Source organism: Ammospiza nelsoni, chromosome Z (assembly GCF_027579445.1).
Source record: "Ammospiza nelsoni isolate bAmmNel1 chromosome Z, bAmmNel1.pri, whole genome shotgun sequence".
Lineage (NCBI taxonomy): Eukaryota > Metazoa > Chordata > Aves > Passeriformes > Passerellidae > Ammospiza > Ammospiza nelsoni.
In genome coordinates, this window is record NC_080669.1 from 24,796,410 (window position 1) to 24,811,192 (window position 14,783).

At 41.0% G+C, this 14,783-nt stretch overlaps 1 protein-coding gene across 1 annotated transcript; it reads left to right on the forward strand.

Moving 5' to 3' along the window:
- Nucleotides 1–2,535: 2,535 nt before the first annotated feature.
- On the forward strand, nt 2,536–12,348 carry CHRNA6 (cholinergic receptor nicotinic alpha 6 subunit). Its single transcript, XM_059491831.1, is given in 7 exon segments — nt 2,536–2,634; nt 2,637–2,850; nt 5,112–5,251; nt 6,396–6,440; nt 8,061–8,170; nt 8,312–9,296; nt 12,226–12,348. Coding segments are annotated over 7 exon segments (1,716 nt in total).
- Nucleotides 12,349–14,783: the final 2,435 nt, after the last annotated feature.

Genomic DNA, 14,783 nt, shown 5'->3' on the forward strand with positions numbered 1-14,783 from the left:
GCATCTCTGCAAGCTCTTTTTCCTGAGCCATCATAACTGAAGAAACCAGAGATATTTCTTTTCTGAGTGAATATATGCTTGGGGGTAAAAGTACATATGGAAGGACTAAAACAACTCTTCTTCCTACCTAGAGGGCAAAAGAAAAATGAAAGCTTGTCAATATATGCTTTCTGTTTGAGCTTGGCATTTTGACACCTCTTTTGGCCAGTTCATATTAGATTAAATTAGGTACCTCCCAAGCAGCAATGATTCACAACTTTTTGCTCTGCTTCCAGCTGACATCCTTCTACTGAGGCAGTGCATCAGCTGGTCTCTCTGCATTCTCCATCTGGATGCCTCATCGGCCTCTTCTCATGGCTCGGTTTGAACTTTGCCTTCCTCTTCAGCCTTTCCCAAAGGCAGCACCCACTCCAGCAGGGTGTCAGCAGCACAATCCCCCCTGGCATCTGCTCCCTGAATGACTGGTATTGCCTCCAAATTCAGTTTGATTCCCCAGTCCCTTGCTCCCCCTAACAAAGCAGTTCTTTCCCTCAAGTGTGGCAGCAGGGATCATCTTTGCCAGTTGGCCTTGCACTGCTCTCCTTCACTCTGGAGGGGAAGCACACTCATTACCCTCACCTCTGAAAACTTTTCAGTCTGCAGACATGCATGTGCTGATCTGTTAACTTCTCCCACCTGATTCCCTGGCCTGTTACATTTTTGGAAAGAGCAAAAAGTTTGAAAATGTCAAAACATTTTAAGTTGGGGTGAATTTGTTTTCAAATTGTATCTATGTTACCATATGTCGTCCTTCTAAAAGCACTGGACTTTAACAGGAGTGCATATGCCATGACTATAGCCAGCCACAGGCATCCTGTGATGCCACATGGCTGTATAATTCTGTTAGCCACAGACACATCAGTTCAAGAAGAATCTGTGAACTTAATTTCATAAGGTGAGGAAACTGCAAGTTTATGAGCCTGGACTATTAACAACATTCTAATAAACATTGCAACTTGGGAAAATTTGGCATAAATTAGAAATTTTTTGTGGTTTTACTTTTTTCCTAAGAAAATGTTTGCAAAATGGAAACTTAAAAGACAAATCAATACACTGAAACCCACTTTTTCATCTTAAAATTATTTGCAAGAAGAATTTATATCTAACTTCAGTTTAAAGATGCCTCATAGCCATGCCTTGTGATCTACACTCACACTGTTGCTTTTGAGAGGGCAAAATTACTTATAGACTTCCAAACACTCATAGTTTCGTTTTTTTGCTTTCTCGTCTCTCGGCAGAAGGCTCCCTCTCTCTAATGAGCTCTGGAGTAAGGCTGGTGCCTATAATCTTTAAAGGTCTTTTTTTTCATCCCTCAAACCTTGTCATGGGCAGCCACTTCAGGGATCCACATGGGTCCATTTCAGGGATCTTCTTTATTCAGTCAATTTATTCCTAAGTCTTTTTCTTCCAGACAGTCCTTTTCTATTTATACTTCAACAATTTGTATAAATGACAAACTACTTTCTTATTCTGTACTGCAGCTTGGCCTCTGTATTTTTTAGTGTGAAGGGCATCTTTTTTTCATTTTCTGGCTTTTCTTTTTAATTCTCTCTACACTTATACAACAATGTAAGTGCCTGAAAATGCAGCAGCCTTTCTGTTTTTATCAAATCATTCATCCATTCACTCGGACTTGATCATGCTGGATTGAGCACACATAAAGGAGATTCCCTGTCTGAGCTGCTTTCTGGGAGGCTGGATGGCACCTGTGGTGCCTTTCACCCTTCCTGAGAAACAGGATCCTCAGTTTCTCAGATTCTTTTCCTACAGATCCTTTTCAGGCATTCCTGTTGCAAGGACATGTGTAGTGAATGCCTGAGGAGAGAACATGCATCAACCTCTAAAGGATTATGAGATCAGGTTTTTTTTAACTTCTGTGATTAAGAGTAACACTCTGTTGCAAAGAACTTGGCCTGTAACAGCACCTGGTGGGTTTTTTTCTTTATTCTGCTCCTCCGTTTTCACACTAGCATACTGGCACAGGAGGCTGCACACATAAGGAAAAAAAAAAGTTAGAAGAATTGACGTTGTAAGCTGACTGGACTGTCAGGAATGAACTTAGCATGCTTAGTTGCTCCTGTCAGATGGCAATAATAAGTCTACTTGCCTTGGATTTATTCACTGAGAATACTGTCAAGCAATTCTATCACTTGATGCTGTGCGCTATTTCAAGGTTCGTATGGCTTCTGGTAGACATGTTAAAACCATGTAACATCCATTTCTATCCCCTGAAGAATCAGTCCTCAGCTAAGAAACTGAAGCTGTTTCACCTCTGTGTATTGTGACGGACTCACTCAGGTGATCATCGGGCAACAGCTATAAAGCAGCTGCTTCAGCACGATGAGAATTCTTAACCCTTTGGTGAGGGGCTGAGTGAATGCTCCCCCTGCTCCATGACGGCTGTCCTGTGTCTTGCCTTCCCTCTCTCTCCTGCACTCTTGCACATTCCCCGAGGCAGGGGTGCAGGTGACTGGAAATGTGAAGTCACCTGATAGGATGCTGCCTGACTCCCTTCGCTCTGAGCGGCATAAGCTCTCCTTGCCTAGTGGTAGTGAAAGCAACTCAGCAAGGCTTTGCTCTGCTCAGCAGGCTGCTGAGTTTGCTGCAGATGCAAAACAGAAATCCATCCTTCTACTGCCTACTTACCACCAGGAAGGTTATATGTCTTCTTGCCTCTTGTTCCTTCTGCCAAACCTCTTTTCTCAAAAGGAAGCTCTGTTCTGCTGCTAGCAATGCATCCTAAGACATGGCTATGCTGGTGTTGCCCTGCTTTCTGTGTGTGGGCATTTGTGTTCACATCCTTGATTAAAGGTAGGCTCTCTTTGATACCAGTTTCTACAATATTTTCTAGTTACTGTCTCTGCTTCTGTTTTCTTGAATTAATTCAATTTAAAGCTTCCACCAGCTATTTCTAACCTGAATTCTGTAACACTTCAACAGTATTTGAAAAGAACTAAAGCAATGCTAGTTTTCCAATGTAAAACTCTTCATTTGTGTTTGATAGCTAATGGAAGAACTATTTCTAGAAAACAATGGAAATGGATTAGGGTTCCTAGTAGTTTCATTTGATGTTTCAATTTGCAAGTGCTTTAATAATGCAGGCTATGGATGTGCATGGTCAGTACTTACACTTTCAAAAGTGAGAACTTTAACTATTGTTCACTACTGTTTGTGATCTGTGTTTTAAATGTGCTGCAGTCATTTCTGTTTACAACTCTCATGGAGTTTAGCACGATTTTTGCATTTAGGACACATTTATTTTGAAACTCTCACTTCTGCAGATGACCAAGATGTGTATCAAATATACTGCTTGTCTTAGCAAGGCATAAGAAACTGTTTTAAAGCAGCACCATAGGATAAAACCTAAATACTTGTCTGGTTTCATTACTTTATTTTAAAGCATGTATCTATTAAGAAGCTGGTGGGAAAATTTCAAATGAAACATGATTTTAGATGCATTTACTTTATGTTCCCACAGTATTGTACTTCTAATCACAGCGCTATGGGTGGTGATGATGAAATATGAAAAGAAAAATTTTAGTTCTCTTTTGAATGAAACAATACATTATATAAAAGAATCTAAACTTCATGACATATTCATGTGTCTTCTCTGAATGACGCAGAAAGGATTAAATAAAATTTTCTGTACATGTAAGTGACCAGTAGGCAGCATTTAATTTTGCGGTATGATAATTCCCTGCAATTTCAGGATGCTTTGTATCACCTTAGAGGTGAAATCTCTTTTTCAAGAACAGGGGAAGGACAGTCTAATCATGAAAGTGCAGCATACTGAGACCAGATGTCTCCCTGCAGGACATCTGCACATCCACAGGCCCTTGAAGGATATGTAAATTGCAAATTTATGTGCGAGAGACCATGCTGCCTGGTACAAACCCCTTCTATGTTTAATATTTGCAATCATAAAGGCTTATCATGGTTACTTGTCTGATGTGTTCTAGTGCAATCTGGGACTAATGCAAAAAACTTATGACAATGAGTCCAAAACCAAATTTTTCCTCAGTTGTATCAGTAATATCTTTGGGATAATCATATACCTTTGATAACACAGCTGTGCACAGCATGAGACAGAAATTCTAAATCTTGTGTTTATAAAATATTTCTATTTAGGGTGCTGAATTACAGTAATGTATTGTAATAGCAAAGTTTCTCAAGAAAATTGTTCTTCTGAGCTGTTGTTGCCAGAGCCCATAAAATTTAATATTTTCCTTTAGAAATCAAAGTGTATAGCCTTTTACACTGTGAAAATAACTGTTTCAGGTTTAGACTATGTGTAACAGGTTAGGAGCATTCTTCTTAACTCTGCAGTGAGTCAGCTCAGTGCCTGTCACATACCTTGCTTCCTCTGAGCCATCTGGTACGTTCTTCATTAATGAGGGGTTACAGCTGTGATCTGCTTGTTCCCAAAGAACAGTTCTGTATTACATAGATGCATGCTACTCTATAAGAAATGTTAATATTTCCACTTTTTTCTTGTTCTTAGAACTTAATAAATGAACTTTCTGCAAAGAAAAATTGTGCTATCTAAAGAGTGAAAATATCAATTGTGAGGATAAAATTCAGTCATAATGTTTAAGATTAGGATGCATCATTGTAGTCATCTAATCACCTGATACAGATTTTGATACAGTAGTTGCAGCGTCAAGTTTTTAATTTCTAAGTAGGTATGCTTTTCATGAACACCCTGTTTTACTGGGAAGATTCACAAAAATTAAATCTGTCACATTTCTACTTCTTATATTTCACACCACCTTCCTTTGGTGTCATACCAAGGTGGGCCAAATGGAGGCTCATAGGCCAAATCCAGCTTAGGAGACAAAACCACCGAAGCCATTACCTTACTATTTGAGGAAACAAGGAGTAGCCAACATTCTCCAGGAGGATGCTTTCAACTGACACCATACTGGCAGCCTCTCCTCTCTGTGCTCTGGTAGCTTTAAACATGATCACAAGCACAAGGTCCAGAAATATAGCACAGACTAGTATGTTATCCAGCACCTTTTTCCCCTTTTTCTTCTTTCCGGCTCAGCTGTTCTTTGTCTTTAACAATACAGATACCACAGCCTGCGAATCAGAGGAACGGTTATTTCACAAACTCTTCTCCCAGTACAACCAGTTCATTAGGCCGGTGGAAAATGTGTCTGATCCTGTCACTGTGTATTTTGAACTGGCCATCACCCAGCTTACAAATGTGGTAAGACTCACTACACAGTACTGCTGAGCTTTGGGGATGGCTGTAAACACATGCAAATTGCTGAAGCAGGAGATGTAATTGTGATGGCTGCACACACCTACAATTCTCCTAGCTTTCATTTCATGTGTTTCTACCTGCACCTGCTGAAACCTCTGCTGTTCTTTTCAATCAGATGAATTGTTCCAGTTGCTTGAAGAAGTGGTTTGAATGACACAGATTTATTTCCTTACTTCTATAGAATCAAACCCCTCTGCTTCAGGTAGCAGCCTCCAGAGCCCAGGGCAGAAGCACTGAATGTTCAAGCCCAGGCCAGCCCTCTTCACAGGGCTAGCCCACTCCAGAGACACCTAGTGTGTCCACGTTGTGTGTAGCATGTGACCAATTCTCCTTTGGGACTACTGTCATTTCCCAGTAGTCCTGAGGGGAAAAATCTTCTCATTTTTTTCAATCTATGTGTTTCAAAATGATGTAAGGGGAAAGTGTGGAAAGTGGAAGAGTGGTGTTTTAAAGCATGAAGGTGGGGATGTATGTTGCATGTTTTGGAATGCAAATGGGTGTGGGGCAAACATACTGGGCAGGACAGAGCCAATGTGGAAGAAACATCACCTTTCTGATTTGTGACTGATTGGCAATTGCAATAAGTGACTGTAAAAAGAAGGTCTCTGTATGGCAGCTACCTAATTTAGTGCTGGTCAAGTGTATCTGCTCTAGAGGTTTGCATAGAAATTCAAAACACTGTGATACAAAGGTCATTTTCCTTGAATCTTAACCAATTCTGTACTGTGTAATCAGAGTATTTTAGACACTGAATCCAACAAAATACACAGCCACAAGAAGAATCTCATTCTTTTGGTACAGGTCAGAGCAATTCTAGGTTGTGTGCTCTCCAGATACTCAAATGTCTGGCAAAAGAGTGCAGCTTTCTGTATACCTGATATTTATGGAGCACAGCACAATTTTTCAGTAAAGTTTTATTCATTTTTCAGTAGGGTTGCACACAACAATGTACAATGTGTAAACCTCTTGAAAGATGCTAGAAAAAATTTGCTATCAGTTAATGTGAAATTCTATTTTCCAGTTTTATGGGCAAACGTTTTGGCCATCTCAGGATACTAAAACTATTTATGCCTATGTTTCTTTATAGGATGAAGTCAATCAGATTATGGAAACAAATCTGTGGCTAAGACACGTAAGTGACTGTGTTGCATTTCTCTTGCATTTTGCATCGAAATTATTAAATGTGTGTTACTTGTAATTCATGTCTATACGATAAGTTTTTGTTTTGTAACAAGGATTTAAAAAATCAATGAGAAGCTCCACAATGAAAAAATAATTTCTTCATTCTTTTTACCTAGAAGTTATATCTTCTTTCTTTCCTGTGGGATATATTCTTCTCCACCTTCATGATTATTGGTTTTCTTCTGGAAAATCGAGCTGGATGTACTCCTTAAAGAGTGATTAAATATGCCACTCTAGGTCATCAAAATATTTATTAGAAAAAGGAGCACGCCTTCATTGTTCCTGATAGCTTTGAGTATTTTTACATAGATAAGTATTGGAATTAAATTCCAATATAGCCGGATGGAGCGTACCAGGGCTCGTCTGGGCCTTGCTGCTTGACCAAGGTTGGCAGCTGTGGTGGTTTCACCTCAGAGACACCTTTGGCTGGCTGGATGTTGCAGCTCGGCACCTGGGACAAGTCCAGGCAAGCAGCAACTCAGGTTTACCTCTGGCGGAAAGGCTTTAGGTGAGGCGAAGGAAAGGAATCAAGTTCTGCTGGAGGGTTTGATCCAGAGCTTTACTCCAGGCACACAGACCTCTGCATGTTGCAGCAGCTCCAACAGAACCACAAACCACATGGTCGGCGTGTCTTTTAACTCCAGGGAGAGGGGAGGGAAGGGGTAGGTATGCCACCAACCAGGTGAGGGGGGAAGGCTCAGGGGACAAGTGACACCTGGATGGCCCAATGTCCCCAGGGCTGAGAGGCATCTTTTGAACTTTGCCAATCACACGAAGCCCTTGCTGGAATGCAAGATTGACGGACAGCACTCAGCAGGGGGCAGGGGAGGGGAAGGGAGAGGTGATTGGCACACCTGGGGAAGGAACCGGGATAAGTGAGACAGGCTATGACATCACACTGCAACTAAGATAAGGATTCTTAGAGGACCTAAACTGCTGAGAAAATATAGCTAACTTGCACCATTGTTTTCAGGCACTGGTTGTGGTCCACGCAGAGTTTTCACTTACAATAGGTGAGAGACTGTGGAGCATGGCCCTATGATAGGGCAATAGGCAGCAATGCAGGAGAGCTGCTGTGCATCCCTCACTGCCCTGAGCTGGTATGTCAGCACTCCTGTGGAACCAACACTGTCTTCTGGCAGCAGCTGCCTGTTCGTGAGCAGGTCGACCAAACATGGGGGTGCTGGTCTCCTCTGGTGCTGTCCTCCTGTCACCTGTGGGGTGCTGCAGCAAGGTCCCTATTTTCTCTTGGCAGTGGGGAGGTAACCTTTCACAGACAAGGCTCTATACTGATGTCACACAACAGAGGAGAGATCTCAGCATGGCAGCAGTTCATAGCAATTGGCACCCCATCCTGTCACAGAGAAGAGAGTAGCGATCAAGAGAGCAGTGTTCACACATGTCTAGTGTTTCTCCAGGTCATGGCCTTCCTTGGAATGATCTTTTGGACCATTGTCCCCTTCTTCACATGCTACACTTCATTACAGTCTGTCATTTTATGGGAAGATCTGAGAAACAGATATTTGTTGATAATTTGAAGTTTTATAATCCTTGTCCATTCTTCTTTCAGATTTGGAATGACTACAAACTGCGATGGGATCCCAGACAATATGATGGCATTGAATTTGTTCGGGTACCAGCAGATAAAATTTGGAAACCAGATATTGTCTTGTATAATAAGTATGATGATTCATTTTACCCATTTAATTGATTAATTTGAATCTTTCTCTCAAAAATATCTCCTTGCATCTCCTATAAAAACGCCCATTACATTTTATTTTCATGGTAATTGTTTTGGTTTTGCCTCATTTGTCTTTCCAGTGCTGTGGGAGATTTTCAAGTTGAAGGCAAGACCAAAGCCCTCCTTCGCTATGATGGAATGATCACCTGGACCCCACCAGCTATTTTTAAAAGCTCCTGTCCTATGGATATTACTTTTTTCCCATTTGATCATCAGAACTGTTCACTCAAATTTGGCTCATGGACCTATGACAAGGCCAAAATTGATCTTCTGATCATTGGATCCAAAGTAGATATGAATGACTTCTGGGAAAATAGTGAATGGGAAATAGTTGATGCTTCTGGCTACAAACATGATATCAAATATAACTGCTGTGAAGAGATTTACACAGACATAACATATTCTTTTTATATTCGAAGGTTGCCAATGTTCTACACCATAAATCTGATCATTCCCTGTCTTTTCATCTCATTCCTGACTGTGTTAGTTTTTTACCTGCCATCTGACTGTGGTGAGAAAGTTAATCTTTGCATCTCAGTGCTTCTTTCTTTGACTGTATTTTTACTGGTGATCACAGAAACAATCCCATCCACCTCTTTAGTAATTCCCTTAGTTGGTGAATATTTACTCTTCACAATGATATTTGTGACTCTGTCAATTGTCATCACAGTGTTTGTCCTCAATATACATTACAGGACTCCAATGACACACACAATGCCCAAATGGGTAAAAACCGTCTTTCTCCACCTGCTCCCCAAAGTCCTGTTGATGCAGAGGCCACTAGAACAGCAGAAAAAAAACACCTCCAGAAAAACCAAGAAAGTATCAGACAGTAAGTTGGGCAAGTCAAAGCACAGCAAACACAAAGACACCAAATTGCACAAGGAGCAGCGGTGCAGTCACTGTGATCAGGCAACTGAACTCCGTACCACCAAAAGACAGCTGAGCCATCAGTCTCTGAGATGGATGGCAGAGCACATGGAGTACTCTCCAGAGGTGAAGGATGTCATCAGCAACGTCCAGTTCATCGCAGAGAACATGAGATCTCAAAATGAAACCAAAGAGGTAACCATCCCTTTAGGGCTGGTTTTGTTTGTATTAAGATCAATGGTGATGACAAGGTGGAGTGCCTGTGTGTAAAGATCAGGGGCTAGGTCAGCAGGGCACTTGTCCTGGTAGGAGTCTGTTACAGACCTCCTAGGCAGGATGAACAGGCAGATGATGTATTCTAGAGGAGGTTAGAAGAAGTATCATGATCACCAGCCCTTGTTTTCCTGAGGGACTTCCGCTTGCCAGGAAGCTGCTGGAAGGGTAAGAGCAGAGAAGAATCAATCTAGGAGGCTCCTGAAGTGTGTGGAAGATAATTTCCTGACACAGGAAGCAAGCCACCCAGGGAAGGTGCCCCACTGGACTCGTTTGTGAACAGAGAAGGACTAGTGGGAGATGTGACAGTTGGAGGCCATGGGTACAGCAACCACAGAATGACAGAGTTTTCAGTTTGGGCTTTAGTTGTGAGAGGTGCCAGCAGAATTGGATCTCCAGCAGTTAGACTTTGGCCTGTTTAGGAAATTGATTTCTAGAGTCCCTTTGGAGTGAGTCCTGAACGTCAAAGGAGTCCACAAAGGCTGGTCATGGTCTAAAAAGGAAATCCTAAAGGTACAGAAGCAGTAGGACGAGTTGCTGGAAAAGAAGACCATCTAATGGGTTGTTTGTGTGAGGTCACAAATTTTTTTCTTATTTGGGATTACTATCATAGAAAATGGTGCACATTGGAATTTAAGGGATCCTGGAGCCATATCCTCCTGTGTAAACACAAACTTAAAGAAGCTGAAAAGGATTTTCTGACACCAGGAACTCATAAGGAGCAGAACTTCTCTGACACTTCAAGATATTTATAAAAGTATTTAGAAACTAATGCAATATATATCTTTGATCTGTCATGAAATTTCTGCTTTTGGGTTTGAATTTTTTTAGATGCTCTATGATGGTAAAATCCATCTTAAAGCTAAGTACTGCTGTATTTATATGGAAAATCACAACAACTTTATAAGGGAAATGTTGATATGCATTATTTCTATCAGAGTATTTTGTTGAAATTCATACAACTTCAGTAAAACCTAAAGATCACCTTTATTCCCCCCTTTCTTTATGCCCTGCAGAAGAAGTTTCATCTGAAAGCAAAATCTATAAATTTCTGAATAAAGGAGTAGAGTTAAGCCAGTGACTGAATTCATGGAGTGAGAATGTAGCACATGCCAGTCTGAAACAAAAGACAGGAATCTTTTACCATAGAGGAGGTTGGGGATTGAGCTGAGCCCTGCTTAGTCCCTATGGCCTTAGTGCTTTGCTTAACTCACAAATTTCAGCCCTGCTTTCATTATCACACCAGCTGCACAACACATATCTTTGTACTGATTCAGCTGCTTTCTCTGATGGTCTCCCAAAAAGAAGTTTTCCATGCAGTCATCCAAATAACTTACTGTCTTGATTATACAGCTCAGGGGAAATCTTCTTTTGCTAATTTTGCTGATTTCCACTTTGCAAATCTCTCCTGCCTCATGAATTTTTTTTTCTTAGTCCAGTGTGTTCATGAGCAGCTTTGTATCTTACCTTTTAGAACATATTAGAGATGGGAAGCATAATTTTTCAAAATTTTCAAGATTTTACAAAAAATCTCCTTTTCAGGGAAAAACCAAGATTTGTTCTCAGGCAAGCACTGGGAGGCTGCTTCTGCTTCCGCCAGATATACAAATGGGTGGTGTTATGTACTAGTCCTAAATAAATCAAAGCCCTTTAAAAATTGCAGAAACATTTATAGCTGTTGGAGTTCTTCCTGGGTGCTCTTTCATGCAAAGTGCAGCTTCCATGTCTGATTTTCAGAAATCCTCCAAGGTTCTTGCCTGACTACCAGCCTGTTTCTATTCATGTTTATGTTACTATCATGGCCAACTTCTTTTTCATATAACATCCCTATCACTCAACCCAACACTATCATAATGACTATCATGGCTGTCCTCTCAGTAGCCCTGGGAGGTTGGATAGGATTAAACTAAATACAAACTTGAAAAGTCTTACCTTATTTATCTGTTTCTCTGGCTGAATTGCCATTATCAGAGTCTACAACTTCAAACGTACCCTACTTGAATTTTACTTATACTCTCCAATACCTGCTGCTGTATTCCTCACCCTCAACATGATCAAAATCCTAAAGCCAGTATTTTCTTGGAGGCAAATATAATAAAATTGAAAAAACAAGTGGGAAGATCCCTCAGCAGAGAGCTCTTAACTAGTCACTAGTTTATATGTGCGAATGTTCTTCTGATGCAGTGTTTCTTGTGCAGTACAAGTTCCAAGGTACAGTTTAAAGGACAGCAACTTCATTGAGTGTGGTTCTAAGATCTGTCTCTCAGCCATGCAAAATCCGTTCTGTCCTGCTTAGCACACAACACTGCAGTTTGCTGGAACCCTTGCTTTGCCATAGTCCATGTGTCCATGTGTCCAGTTTCCTGAAATCAGTGGGGCTTGATTGGTGAGACAGTGTTTCAAATCAGACCAGAATAGCAAACTGCATCTTGTGTAGGCTGTCAGGATAAATCCTTCAACAGGGTTTAGTGATGTGCAGCTGTGGTGCTGTGCCTGCTGTTAAACCATCCCACTCTGCACCCACCACATGATCAGGTCCTGTTTGTTAATATCAGCACCACAGCCATGGATTAGCTGCCCCCAGACTCGAATATTTAGAACAATTCAGCAGACTAGCAGACAGTGTTGTACGTTCTCAGCGAAAAGTGGTAAAATACCACTAGAAAATCAGCTCCCTCTGAAGAGACGTGAAAACTGAGCAGCTATAAGCATGACAAGCACATTCCTGACTTGCATGTGTGTTCTTCCTTACATTCAAAAGCACAAAGGGCATTTCTACTGCGTAATGTCAACTCACAATTGTATGTAACATTACATGTATTTATCCTTCTCTTTTTTTATTCTCTTGCAGGTGGAAGATGATTGGAAATATGTAGCTATGGTGATAGACAGAGTATTTCTCTGGGTATTTATAATCCTGTGTGTGTTTGGGACTGTAGGGCTCTTTATCCAGCCACTAATAGCAGAAACATAACTCAATCCGTTGCTTTTTATCCACTTTTGCTCTTGTTTCATTTTCGGTTCATAGAAATTTACCTTCTATTTCTCTCCTCTAACATCATGCCTCTGCTCACCACCTCATCAGCACCCAGTCACAGAAGCTCCCAGAACAATAAAGTATGTGTTTACATTTATGTTTGAAATCAGACAGATCTTAAGCATTTAATCATATTTGAAGACAAATGGACTTAAAGTTAGAATGTGGTTACCATGTGAGGCATACACATTTGAAAACTTCATGCCTCTAAAATCTTTTAAAATTAGTTTGATCTGCCACTTACTTTTCCATGTAAGGGGACCAAAAGGGGCCCAAAGTCCCCTTTACCTCCTGATAGTAAGTACCAAGACCTTGATGAGCTTCAGTAGGATTTCTAAGCCACCTATCTCACCAAGTTAACAGTGGTCCTAGTCCACAGGTTCTGTTCTGAAAACTCTTGCTTGCTCAGGCTCTGACATAAATCCAACAGAGAAGGGTTTGTTCCTGACTAGATACTTGCCATGGACAGATTTGGTTTGACAGCACTGGATTGATCTGAGGTTTTGTGTTTTTAAAGCCCAAGACCAACCTAAATTATGCATATCCCAGCAGGAGAAGGATGCATACCATGAATCCCCTGCAAAGCTGAGCACCCTGTTTCAAACAGCTGTGCAGCAGTGTTCTGCTTCCTGACTCCTCATGGGTCTGTGCTGTGTGTGCAAACCTGAAATTTAGGGCCATGTCCTTTGGGGCTGAGGTTGCTGTTTTATAACTAAGTCTCAATCCTAGTGTGCTTCCTCCTGAAACACTTAGTAGATGTGTTCCTGATGTGGTTTCTATAAAATGTGGGTGGTTTACCCTTAAGTCCCTCATTTGTTTATATTCCTTTAAGTTTTGTGGTGAAAGGTTCTTCTTTAAAAGGCACCACTTCAACTAAACCAAATGGCTCCAAGAATACAAAGCCCTTGTCTCTTACAAGAACCTCTAAATTTAATTGTACAGTGTCAATGCAGTGCTTTCAGTGTCTGACATGCATCAGTCTCCGCCCTGAACATCACCAATCCTTGGAAAGTAAAACTCCCTGTTTCTGGAGTCACTGGCTGGCCATTTACTCTTTTGTGATGTTTCATAATAAAGAGAATAGGAATGAATTAGTGTATATGTTAAAGGCAGAATGACAAGAATATAACTGTCTTAATTCACCCAGTCATGATTGTAGAAGAACGAGTAGAAGAAAACTATTATTTTCTGTAATCTCCCTGAATGTTGTTCAATTATGTAGCAACTGACAGACAGATGTATGAAAAAGCATGGTTTATTTTGTCAGCCTGTCAATTAAATGTCACTCCTGAGATACACCTTGAAGAATTTGTGGTTTGGGTATTTTTTTTTAGATTTCTTCCTGTCAATGTGTTTATAGATGCTACTATTGGCTCTTTAATGAGAAAGAAGGTGAGGGAAAAGAAAGGAAATTTTAAGAAAGTTGAATTCTGAACCTAAAAACTTCATTTGTACGGAAAAGACATCTGACTGCCAACATTCACTGTTACACTCTTTGACCATCCAAACCATGAAAATATTGTGGCTGAAGGTGCATTGCATTGGTATCTTAAGCATGACAGCTACAGCCCCACAGCTGAGACAGTATTAAGGCAGAAGGATATGTTTTTTTGTTAAGACTTGTCATTTGCAATATTGTCATCCACAGGCAGAGTAGGTAGACCAGAGGGAAAAGCCAACTGGAGGACTGTCTCCCTAATTGTGTATTTAGTGGCAGACCTTTGCGGGGAACATATTCAATGCTTTTGTGGGCCAGCAGCAAAGAGATTTAGAAAAGCTCAGGATCAGGCAGCACAAGGGAATGAGTAGTGACGCTACAGATGTAGCAGTACCAGATGCAACGCTAGGAAGACTCAAGGCCAGAAGCCATACCTGTGCAATTTTCATACATCTCCAACACATGAGCTCTGCTAATCTTCACCAGCATAAACCAGAAAAAGCAGCTTGGCATCAGACACAGACGTGTGAGACAGAGCCATGTGTTGCCTGCGGGTGGGCAACCAAAGTGCTGCATGGTGGAGACAGGACCATCTGTCAGGTGGACACCTGAGGCAGATTCCCAGGAGAGGAGGCTGTCATCTGTCATGGCTAACACGCAGCCTCCTGGACACAGTGCTCATTGGGAATACCTATCACTACTGGACCTCAAAAGTCTGGAAACACTGGAAAGAAGAGCTTTCTTTCCAGTTCCTACAGACATTTCACAGTACTGTCTAGGGAAACAAAGGCACTTTATGCAAGAAGAGAGGAGCAACTGATAGAATGGTCAATGTGTATGTGTTTTACGGTTTTAATGGTCAAGTTTTATGGCAGTATCCTACGCTAAGATATCTCTCTATATTTCCCAAAATAAATGAGTTTATTCCAGCAAT